Source organism: Alexandromys fortis, unplaced genomic scaffold (genome assembly GCF_014885135.2).
Source record: "Alexandromys fortis isolate MF-2015 unplaced genomic scaffold, M_Fortis_MF-2015_v1.1 scaffold_26, whole genome shotgun sequence".
Lineage (NCBI taxonomy): Eukaryota > Metazoa > Chordata > Mammalia > Rodentia > Cricetidae > Alexandromys > Alexandromys fortis.
Genome location: NW_026067894.1, coordinates 12,978,399 through 12,990,620, shown reverse-complemented (window position 1 = coordinate 12,990,620; position 12,222 = coordinate 12,978,399). Strand labels below are relative to the sequence as shown.

Sequence of the window (12,222 nt, the reverse complement as noted above, 5' to 3'; positions counted from 1 at the left end):
GCTGCGTGTTCAGCTGTGTGGGGGAAGACTTGAAGAGCAGGGGAATTAGAAGGGCTCCAATGTAAGAGCTGATGGACATGACAGGATTATAGACGCTCGGGGTCCTGTCCCATCACTCAACAGGCTGATTGGCAGCTACGTGACAGCCTCGAGCAATGACTGCCATGTGTATATGCATTCTAAAAGGTACCCCGGTGACAGGAAGTGCCCTCAGCAACATTCACCGTGAGCCAGTCATCTCTGAACTCTGGTGTCTTCTCCGCCAGTTGTTCCCTCCTTAGCTCCGATCGTTCTGTCTCAGAGCGCTTCCGGCAAAGCCGCTAGCACACGAAGAATTGCGCGGTGCCCTTGCCCTACATGGACACTCTGACCAAACCCCGAGGACCAATGACAGATTCCTGGTGCCATCTGCCCTTAGTTGTGTCCTGCCACCGCCTAGCTGACAGTCCTGGTGACAAGGATGAGAAAAAGCTGCCACGGGGAGCGTAAGGGCTGCCTTCCAGGACTGCTTTGGATTTCTTTGGGGAAAAAGACCATGGTGTCAGTTCTACTTCAGACACCCGGGCCCCAGCTGGTACCTCCAGCACTGAGGAAACACCAAGTATGGTGCAGAAAAATGTCAAAAGAATAAATGGCTTGGGTACATCCACAGTTGCCTGCCTACAAAGACTGTTGCTTTGTCTCCGACACAGCGGCTGTACCTGAATCTACTGATATTGTAACTACCATCTGTGCCCCCGCCCCCCAAAGCTCCTGCAGTCACTGCCATCCTGCTCAGGTCATGGCCTGGCAGGACTTACTGTCCCGCTGGCACCTGACCCTGCTGCCGCCGCCAAATGTAGTGTTTAGCTACGTGTCTCTTGTTTATTTACCAATAAAGACTAGGAAGTCAGATGTTGGGGTGAAAACCCGCTAGCTCAGAGGGGGCAGAGAAGCAACCAACTGACCTTCTCTTTTGGCCAAAGACCCAGCAAGAGAGCATCTCTCCAGCCATCCCAAACCAAAAAGGCCATGAATCTCTAAATCCCTCCCTACTCTTTCCTGTGCATCTCTCTATCCATATTCCTGGCTCCTTCATACTCTCTATGGTCAATTCCTGTCAACTAGTCACCGGCTCTGCCCTCTGCTCCAACGTTGATTTTTATTAACACAATCTTGAGGTTTCACACTGCAGTCAATTATCCTGCAACAGAAAACACCTAAGTCGTGTGACCAGGCAGAAACCACCATTACTTCAATGAATGGTAAACACTTTGTGTCCAGTGAAGACCTAGAAACCCATATTGGAGCTTTTGATATCACAGGGGTTTGGGGCATCCAACCAGAGGTGGGGTGAGGTTTCCCACATCCTTCCTAGATCTCGGGTTAGTGCCCTATATGTGAGCCTGAGCAACAGACATCAGCTCCACCCTCAGGCCAGCATAGTGAAGGAAAAAAATCTGGAGAAAGAGATGATTCCAAATGTTGGGCATTGCCAGGCTTGTGGCTGGAGACAGGAAGCCAAGGAAACGTAGCCTATACCAGTTGGGGGTGAGAGAGGAGCCAGGAGCCAGGCCTGAGCACTGACTGACCCCTGCCTTCCCCCAGGGTGTAGGAAGTGGCATAGTTCACTGCAGGCACAGCAATACTTGCTCCCCCTGAGAATGTCATCTGTCTGTCTCTCTGGTTTTCCAGAAAACCCAAGGGAGTCATGTTTTGACCCCGGTTCCATCAAGAACGGCACTCGAGTGGGCTCTGACCTGAAACTGGGCTCGTCCATCACCTACTACTGCCACGGAGGGTACGAGGTTGAGGGCGCCTCCACCCTGAGCTGCATCCTGGGGCCTGATGGGAAGCCACTGTGGAACAACCCAAGACCAGTCTGCACTGGTGAGAATAGCCAGGACGCTGGGGATCTAAGGGCCTAAGATGGATGCTGGGCAGAAGGATCTGGAGAGTGGGAAGCAGGACATGGCCACAAGGGGACTCCTGTGAAGCAAGTAAGGTCGGATAAGTGGGTTTGCAATGAAGGGGGTTGGCTTCATCATCCACCCAGTGTCTCAGTCCCTCTGGATGGTCACCTCTCTGGAGTGTGTCTATTCACTCACAGAGATGTTCAACCAAAGCTTGAAGGCCTGCCATCCAGGAAGTACACACCAGGAAAGGGTGATAAAGGTGACCTTGGGCTGATTCCTGGGGCTGGAGGACATTCTGAGTGATGTCTGTGTAAAGTAAGGCTACAGGTGGTCTTGTGTTATGAGATCCCCCAGAACATGGGGAGCCCAAAAATTAAAAAGTAATGAGGACGCTTTGCCCGGGTAAGTGGGCGAGGCCAGCACCAAGGCCACTTGTGGAAGTTGGCACCAAGAACAGGAGCAGTAGGTAGCTTGACTGAGTGGACCCCAGAAGGGAAGTGTGGGGAGAGAATCTTCAGCCTACTGCTCAGTAAATGCCAGTGCCTTCATGGATCAGCCATGGAGCCAAAGACCACGTCCAGGTCCTTCATATAAGCATGAAAGTCTCATGATGTGAGCCCCAAAGGCGTGCCCTTAGGGACCCTTGCCAGTGTTAACACTTAGAGGGCAAATACCAATGTGTGCCCTTAGATGGATTCCAGACTAGGGACAAGACGCCCTTGGCCTGGGCGAGGCCAGAGGTCCAGGCTGGGAGAAGGGAACATGAGCAGCTGATGAGATGTCACCAAGTCACCAGGCCCCTCTCTGGCTTCTCTTTCAGCTCCCTGTGGTGGACAGTATGTGGGCTCGGATGGAGTGGTCCTGTCCCCAAACTACCCCCAGAACTATACCAGTGGACAGACCTGCTTGTACTTTGTCACCGTGCCTAAGGACTATGGTAGGGTTTCCTTGACTTGCTTCTGTGTTTTCTGATTCCTCCCATTTTCTTCCAAAATGGCAAGCCCTTGGGGTCCTTCATTGTGAGACCCGGAAGGACAGCCTCTCCGTCGGGACAGAGAGTATCCTGGGGTACACCAGGAGAAGGCTTTCCAAGAGGAGAAAGAAGTGCACACATAGGCATAGTGTGTGTTGGAGGGAGAGGGGGCAAAGGCGAACTGGTGAAAAGGACTGAGATCGGGGTGGGGGTTGGGGGAATAGAGGATGCACCAGAAGCCTTTGCAAGTCCTCAATAGCTGTAGCAGCTCTTGTACAGAAAAGAGTTAAGAATTCCATCTACCTCCAGTGGCCTGCCCTCGGGTGCAGGTGTGAATGTCGTCTTGACCCCTGTGGAGAAGACCAACCGGCCAGGGACTCCCTAGACGTCTGTGTCCTGTTGCCCAGTGTTGTCAGCCTACAACCCTGCCCCAGAAAGGCTCCCTAACTGCTGGCCCCTGCACCAGCAACCCCTCTAATGTCTCTCCTCCTGGCCCGGGGCCAGCAGATCCCCACCTCCATCCCACCCCCCTCAGCCGCCGGCACGTCCTCTGATTTCCATGCCATGTCTCCTCCACAGTGGTGTTTGGCCAGTTTGCCTTCTTCCACACAGCCCTCAACGACATAGTGGAGGTTCACGACGGCTATAGCCAGCACGCCCGGCTCCTCAGCTCACTCTCCGGCTCCCACACAGGTACCCAGGGCCAGCAAGGGATCCGGGTGGGCCAGGGTTGGGGAGAGGGAGTAAGAGGAGACTGAGCCACCCCAGGACTGCTGCCAGGAATGAGGGCCTATACCCATCACGGCCAGAGAGGTGCTATTTTAAAATCCACTACAAGTTCTCCACATCAAAAGGGCCACACATAACGGAGGACCCAGGCACACCTCAGCCTCATACCCAGACCCCAACTTTTCTTTCCTTTTTGAGCATGTTGTGTTTTCACTGTAGGAATTTGAAGCCAAACCAAAATCATCAGGGGAGAATTTTAAATACACACACTCCAAACAAATGATTGTCATAGTGTAATGTGTGTCCTTCTACTCCTCAGATCCACATAGACTGACTTTTACATATTCCAATCAATAAAACTATATATATATGTATATGTATACATATATATATATAACATTGTAACTACTCTTACCATACACTTTCTCTGTCGTTAAGTATCTCTTTTATATTGGGATTTTTAATGCTTCTTACTCGTTTCTCCTATAGTTATTTAAGATTTATATAAGAAATTCCCTAGTGCTGTGCATTTTGCTTGCTTCTGCACTATGAATAATAACTCATTGCATTGTACGTATATCTTTATTCATATCCCTGACTGCACCTCGGAGTATCTAAGAGTGGCTGAGCAAAGACTACAGTGAGAACGCTGAGGCTTTTGTGGAGATTGTCAAATAACCCTGATAGAAAGACCTTACAGCTTTCTTCTCCAAAAGTGAGATCATTTTTAAAAAGTTATCTATTTGAAATATACAAACAGTATATCATTTTTTAATTTGCCTTTTTATTGCTGGTGAGGTGGTAACTTTTTTTTATATAATGTCTTTATTGGCCCAAGCATTCTTGTTGCAAATTTGTGTTGATTTTTCTATTAGCCCTCATCTTCTTTTTCATAAAGCAGAACCCCACATGGCTACAGGCAAAATACATCTTATACCAGGGGAATCATATACACTTTAAAAAGCCTTCCACTCCAGTTTGCTGTTTGCTTTGTAATTTTCTTCAGGGTATGTTTTGATATCAGAAAATTAAAATGCCCCTTGATATCAAATACATCTTTCTTTCATCATTTATGTCGTTGCTGTAGACAGAGCAGATGATAACCTCTGTTTTCTGTTTATTCTTTCCGGTTCTATCGCTTTGCCTTTATTCCTCTGAATTTTATTTTGACTTTTTTATTTGTTACAGAGACTCAAACCAATTAATCAGTTGTCCTGACAGGATTTTGAAAATGTCAAGTTTATATATTCTAATGTTTATGGTGTTTGGGTCTTTTTCTTTACTTTTAATCTATTTCTTCCGCGTGTATATGTCTCCCTGTACAGGTTTTGGCAATTATAAAGCTGTAATGGTACTTGGTGTCACAATAACTTTTCCAAGATTTACTTTCATTTTATGTATGTGGGTCTTTTACCTGCATGTATACAAGTATAGCACATATTTGCAGTGCCCAAGGAGACCAGAAGAGGGCACTGGAGCCTGCAGAACTGGAGTTAGGTTGGGAACTGTTGTGAGGTGCTAGGAACCAAACTCAGGACCTCTGCAAGAGCCACAAGTGCGCTTAACTGCTGAGCCACCTCTCCAGCCCTGCCACAGTAACTTTAAAAGCTGTGTTTCTAATCATCCCTGTGGTTGTTTTTTGTTTGGTTTTGTTTGTTTGTTTTTGAGACAGGTCTTTTTACTTATCCCAAGCCGGCCTCAAAGTTCTCATCCTCCTGACTCCCAGGCACTCAGTACCACAACTAGCTATTGTGACTTTTTAAATTGGCCAGTCTTGCTTGTCACCTCCAAATATTATCCAGAACTATGTTTTCAGTTAAAGCATGATTAAAACTTAGAGACAGAAATTGTGGTTCAACCTGAAGGTCAGAAAAGCAAAACAGCTAGCCATTGGCTCTTACCTCTTCCTCAGTCCGAAATGGCGATCCTGCCTCCAGGAATCTCAGAATGAGACTGTGACTGAGAGCTGTTTCCTCCTTCCTTTTAATCCTCTCTAGCACTGGCATTAAGGGCGTGCACCATTACCGTCTGATTTCTATGGCAAGCTGGTGTGGCTGCTGGGATTAAAGGTCTGTGTCATTGCCGCCTGGTCTATAAATTGGCCAGCGTGGCTGTTTGATTTTTCTGATCTTTAGGAAAGCTTTATTTACTAAAATACAAATGAAATGGCACTGTAGTGAGTTTTTAAAATGCATAGGGATGGCACTATGGTTCAGCTGGCAGAGTGCTGGCCCGGCACGCACAAAGGCAAGCATGTTCAGTGCCTAGCACCACATAAGCCTGGCGCGATGGTTCGGGTCTGTGACCCCCAAAAGTTGCGTAATAGAAACATCCTCAGCTGCATAGCAGGTTCAAGATCAGCCTGGGCTACATGAAACTGATGCAAATCAAGAAAAATTACATAAGAATTATCTCTAGAATTTCAAAAAAATGTATAGCTTATGATGGAGACATAGGTCTTTATATTATGCATCTTTGTGTTAACCCTTGTGCCCCGCAGGGAATATGATGTGTCTCTGTTTATCCGTTAGACACGTTGGGGGTCAGGCTGCCGCTTTCATTTAACCGGTAGCGATTTGTTGCTTTTGTTAGCTTTATTCCCGGCTATCTCATGAGGATTTTAGCTGTCTTTATTGCTCTCTTATTATAAATGGGTCCTTTTTGCTCCCTTTATGTTTTCTAGCTAGTCTGTGCTAATCAATTCGAAGACTGGCATTCAGAGTCTATTCCTCTTACAGACCCATTGAACTGTCCTCAATAGGGCTAATATCACAGGCTAATTCTTGGCTGCTGGATGAGAGGCACCATCATTTGCAAATAAATTGGTTTCATTGTTTTATTTCCTCCTCCTCCTCTGTTGCTTTTCTTTGATTTCCTTCCATGGCTCCTGTTCTATCCAGGTATATTCTTTTAATTTCGATGCTAATATTTTATCTTTTGGTAAAGTTCATTTCATAACTTCTCTTCATTTTAGTGATGTCACTTATGTAACATGCAAGGATTTTTTTTTTTAATGCCCTTGCTCCGGTACTTATGTTCTGGGTCTCTGGAGCGCTGTGCACCTGTGTTCACAGCCCCCTTCTCTGCTTGGCTGTGCTTGCTAGAGGTTTATGGGAAACCTCTGCTGCTTTGAGGAATTCTTGTTGCTCCGACTTAGCAGTACTTCTATGAATTTGTTACTTTCTAATTGGCCGCTGCTTTTATTTCGTAAATTCTCTCCTCTGTTGCTTCTTCAAATGACTGTGTTCTTCTCAGCCTGATTTCCTGGGTGGAGAGCGTTGTTTGTACTCTTCCCTGTACAAGAACACACATGTTTACAGGAGTGTGCTCAGCTTGAGCATGCTTACAGCAGCGTACTCACTTGGGCTTCATGCCGTTCATTTTGACATGTATGATTTGATGTATACTACTTCAACACATGGTACTTCTGTGCTCAAGAGATAAGAATGTCTCTTCTAGGGCTAAAGAGATGTCTCTGTGGTTTAGATTTCTTGTTGCTCTTGAGGAGGTTCAATTCCCAGCACCTACGAGTTTTCTCACAACCATCTGTAACTCCGGATCCAGGAAACTGGAAACCATCTTCTGATCCCGCCCCCCATAGGCCCAAGGCTCACACATAGTGCACATATATACACGCAGGCAAAATAATTCATACATATAAAAATAAGCCTAAAACTCCTTTTTAATTAAAATATGAAAAGATTATCTCTTCTGGGCTGGGAGGTGGCTGTGTGGGTAAGTGCACCTGCTGCTCAAGCTTGAGGGTCTCAGCTTGAAAACCCAATACTCATATAAAAATCCACGCATGGCAGCATGCATGCCTGCAGCCCCAGTGCTGCAGGAGTGAAGCCGGGAGGACAGCTGGCTGCCAAGCTGCAGGTTCAGGGAGAGACGGTGTCTCAAGAAAATAAGACAAGACAGACAATGGTGGCACAAGCCTTTAAACCCAGCACCTGGGAAGCAGAGGCAGGTAAATCTCTGAGTTCAAAGCCAGCTTGGTCTACCAAGCAAGTTCCTGGACAGTCAAAACTACCCAGAGAAACCCTGTCTTGGAAAAACAAACACAACAACAACACAAAGAGTAGCGTTTCCATGGATATTGTGGTATTTGGGGTAGTGGAGGGCTTTTTGCATTTCTTTCAGTCTCCATTTCCGTGTTTACTCAGGCTCCTTTCCTCAGTTTCTCTGGTAAAGGAGAAGACTGGGTAGGTGAGATATTTGTGCTGGTGTCTGCCAGCCCACTTCCTTCTCCCTAGGGACTGGCTTCCGGTGTGGGAGGCACTTCCTTCCTTTCCCATTCTTTCTGGGCCCGTCTCTAGTTTTCAAGATTGGATACTTGGACTTTATGCTCATGCCTTTGTAATTATTTTTAAATCATTAATTTCTCATCCATAGATAAGTTTTGACATTGGCCTTCAGTCGTTATCTCACTGACAAGAATTAGCAATCCTTCCCCGGCAGAATTAGAATTTCTTCCTTGCTGTCTCCTGGCGTCTCTTCCTTAGTTCTTTCCAAATATACTTCCAGTCAGCACAGTAACAGCCATTCCCTCCATACATTCCCTCCATACATTCCCTCCATACATTCCCTCCATACATTCCCTCCATACATTCCCTCCATACATTCCCTCCATACATTCCCTCCATACATTTCTCTCCATACATTCCCTCCATACATTCTCTCCATACATTTTTAGCAGCCTCCTTATTTCTGGGCAGGTCATGTAATTTCCCAAACCTCTTTATCTTGCTTTGTAAATGAGGGTGCTGCTGAGCTCTGCCGTGCTGGCCTCACAGCAGATCAAGAGAGAACATGGATATAAAATCATCTCTAGGGTTTTTTTGTTTTTAAGACAGAGCCTTGTGTAGCCAAGTATGGCCTCAGACATGCTATGTAACTAGGGATGGAGGATGTCCTTTAGCTTATGATCCTCCTGCCTCTTCCTCCCATGTGCTGGGATTAGAGGAGCACACCTCCCTTCCCAGTTCACACGGTGCTGGAGGCTCAAACCTAGAGTTCTGTTCACAATAAGTAAGCACTCTACGAACGGATGCGCATCCCCAGCCCCCATCTGTGAGCTGCGCTGTGAGGTGCAACCTGTGAGGTTGCAGCGAGTCCTGGACTGTGGAGGGCTTCACTGTACTCAGCGTGGCTGCCCCACCTTCCCAGCCTGGATTCTACCCACTGGGCATTACAGCCGGGCTCACTCCCTTCCTTTCTCCTCACTCTTCTCGGCAGGAGAGTCGCTGCCCTTGGCCACCTCCAATCAAATTCTCATTAAGTTCAGCGCCAAAGGCCAAGTACCAGCCAGGGGGTTCCATTTTGTCTACCAAGGTATGTAGGGTGTGGACCTTGGAGGGTCAGATGTCATCTCAGTGACTTTGTGTCCTGAGGAACAGAGACCTTTTTACCTCCTATCTTCACCTCCCTATGAGGACTTTAGGGGGGGAGCAGTTACTATGTGGGGGACAATTTCCTGACATTCATTCAACTGTATACATCTGCTTACCCAAGCAACAGTTTGGAAGGAAAAGCACACGTCGGAAGTAAATTCCTTTCCTCCCCCTGACCCGTGCCCCACCCACCCTTACCCAATGTCTAGTACATCTCTGATGGTGCTGGGGACACCGTCCCAGCCCTCTTATCCCTTGGTTTTGTCTGCAGTGCAGTAGTAAAGGGACGGGACAAGCCGGGCCTCTGATCAGGGAGGTGGCCCCCAGCCGTTCCACTTCTTAGAACCATCATTTGGTCAAGTATGAAATGAGGGTAATAATTCCTGGTTGGGTTAAAACCCATAACCAGCCAGGCAATCAGTGTTCATTCTGAGTCACTAAGACCCAACAGGACCTTGGAGCATCTTTGCTTTTCCCTGCCCAACAACAACCTCGTTGTTAAGGCCACCAGTCTCTAAGCAAGGCCTTCCCTGTTTGTTCTACACCTGCCCAGGAGGCCCTGTCTAGCCCTGTGCAGGGGGAGATCCCGCTACAGGGGCGCTATTCCTAATTCCCACAAGCCACCATTATGCTCAAGTTGTTGGCCTGCAGACCCTGGGCAGGGTCTTGAGAGAGCGGGGGGAAGGGCTTATGTTGCCATTAGGGAACGAGGCCCTGGTAAGAAAGAAATGTCACCAAAGGAGCAAAGAAGAAAGAGCTCTGAGGCTTAAGTTTGGGCCCTGGGCCTCTTACTACCATGATTCCTAGAAGCTGTACCACCATATTGAATCCCGCAGTGTGCCTCAAAATGGACCTTCCCTGGAAGGTGTCCATGCCAGCCTGAAAATGTACCCTAAGCTCCCAAGGTCCCCTCCAGCCTTGTCCTGCATGCATCCCTGGGCCAGTTTCTACCCAGTGAGGCTTGCCCCCTAAGTGCCTTTTCCCCCACAGCGGTGCCCCGAACCAGTGCCACACAGTGCAGCTCTGTGCCAGAACCCCGCTATGGCAAAAGGCTGGGCAGTGACTTCTCCGTGGGGGCCATCATCCGCTTTGAATGCAACTCGGGCTACGCCCTTCAGGGGTCTCCAGAAATCGAGTGTCTCCCTGTACCTGGGGCATTGGCCCAGTGGAATGTCTCTGCACCAACCTGTGTGGGTAAGTGATAGCCAAGGCGGAGACCGGGCAAGGAGAGATGGAGAGATGGGGAGAGGAAGGACGGAGGGCAGACTTCTCTCCCTGAGGGACACAGCCAGTCATCAGAGATCCCCAAGGCATGCATCAGCCCTTCTCAGCCTAAGGAGAATGGCCCGCTCAGGCCGAGTAACTCTCTGGTCCCACCGGGCATGTGAATACAGAGAGGGGAAGGAGATGGAGAGGGAGATCGGTGAAGAGAGGACCACTGCTTGAGGTCAAGTCGCCAAGAGCAGGAGGTCCCTAAGGGAGAAGCCAGCATGGCAAGGAGACTTAGCAGAGGCTAGGGACCCTACAGGGGGTGGGACTGGGAGATGCGGTTTGGGAGCTGGAGGAAAAAAAAAACACACACACAAATATGAGTTACAGCAGGCTGGAGATCCTGAGAGAGGTGGGGAGCAGGAGGAATAGGGGTGGAGGGAGGGGAGAGTCAGAGGCCAGCACATGGAAGTGGCCCAGAAGAGGCCAAGATCCTGAGGGAAGTGGGGCTGAAAGCCATAGAAGAAGCTAGCCCAGGAGGAGGCTCAGCAGAAGCCAAAGGCCCTGAGGGAAACACACGGAGAGGCTCCCATGGAGGAGCTGAGGAGCCTCTGACCAGCCCCGTGTCTCTTCCCAGTACCCTGTGGTGGCAACCTCACTGAACGCAGGGGCACCATCCTGTCGCCTGGCTTCCCGGAGCCCTACCTCAACAGCCTCAACTGCGTGTGGAAGATCATGGTCCCAGAAGGAGCTGGCATTCAGGTGGGAACAAGGAGGTGCCTAAGTTAGGTGGCTGCCCACAGATTCTGGCTGTTGCTGGACCCCAAGCCAGGCTGAAGTGGGAGGAGAAATAACATCTCTGTCCTTGTCCTTGTGGCTTTGGTGCCACAGTGCAGATGTGGAGATATGGCTCCCAAACAAGAGATCACAGCATCTCTGGGGAAAGATGGGAGGAAAGACAGCTAATTGAGGGAAGATGGGAGATGGGAATTAGCTCCAGCCAGCCAGGAGAAGAATGTGGGCTTGCAGCTAGAATATAAATTTGGAGGAGTCTTGGGAAAGTTTCAAATGGTTCAAGGTATTTATCTAAGACCATTAAGGAGGAAAAAGGGGGGCCTTGCTGATGACCCGGGAAAGAGTACATCACCAAGCACAAGTGAGGCAGAGAGAACAGCCAGATACACAGCTAGGGTGACTGGGATACGTAACATGTGCCCAAGGTAGGAGTAACACAGAGAGGCATAGGAGAGGATGCAGAGCCTGCCAGGCCAATGGAGTAATCAGGACCAGAGCTGGACACACCCAATGAGAGTAAGAAACCCAAAGACTGTTCCAAATGTGAGAAGGGGCCAGAGAGGTGGCTCAGTTAGTAGAGTTTTTTCCTGACATGCCCAAAGCCCTGGGTTCAATCCAAGCACCACATAAACAAAGTGTGCTTCTGCATGCATGTGACAACTCCCAGGAAAACAGAGGCAGGAGCATTCAAAGTTTAAAGCCATCCTCAGCTGCATGGTGACTCAGGGTTAGCCTGAGCCACATGAGACCCTGTCGCCTAAATAAATAAATAAATAAATCAATAAATGAATGAACAAAAAGGCAAGGGGAGAAAGACAGCTGGATGGAAGCAGTCTCACTGTCTGGAATGGCACTGTCCTTCTGTCCTATGATCATATTTCAGGTCTGTCTTTCCCACCAGACAGTGATCTTGTGAGATAGGTATGGACCACATCTTACTTTTATGGGAAGGAACCAGCACAGTGTCAGGCCCAGAGGAGGCGTTTGATAAATTAAATTACCCATGGGGAGAAAAAGGGGCACTTGAGCTGTGTGATCAACAACTCAATCGTTCTGTCTCCAGATTCAAGTCATCAGCTTTGTCACAGAGCAGAACTGGGACTCTCTAGAAGTGTTTGACGGAGCAGACAACACCGTAACCATGCTGGGGAGTTTCTCAGGTAAGATGGGACATCCAGAGCTTTCATTTGGAGGGTTGTGGTTGACATCATCATCACTACCATAACTA

General features: G+C 48.5%; 1 protein-coding gene across 1 annotated transcript in view; it reads left to right on the top strand.

Moving 5' to 3' along the window:
• Positions 1-12,222, top strand: part of Csmd2 (CUB and Sushi multiple domains 2) — a 549,310-nt gene that overhangs the window by 449,491 nt on the left and 87,597 nt on the right. Inside the window, exons 30-36 of the mRNA XM_050156211.1 lie at positions 1,675-1,869; positions 2,716-2,832; positions 3,448-3,561; positions 8,836-8,931; positions 9,981-10,184; positions 10,837-10,961; positions 12,058-12,154. Coding sequence (XP_050012168.1) covers positions 1,675-1,869; positions 2,716-2,832; positions 3,448-3,561; positions 8,836-8,931; positions 9,981-10,184; positions 10,837-10,961; positions 12,058-12,154 — 948 coding nt within the window. The remainder of the gene's footprint in view (positions 1-1,674; positions 1,870-2,715; positions 2,833-3,447; positions 3,562-8,835; positions 8,932-9,980; positions 10,185-10,836; positions 10,962-12,057; positions 12,155-12,222) is intronic.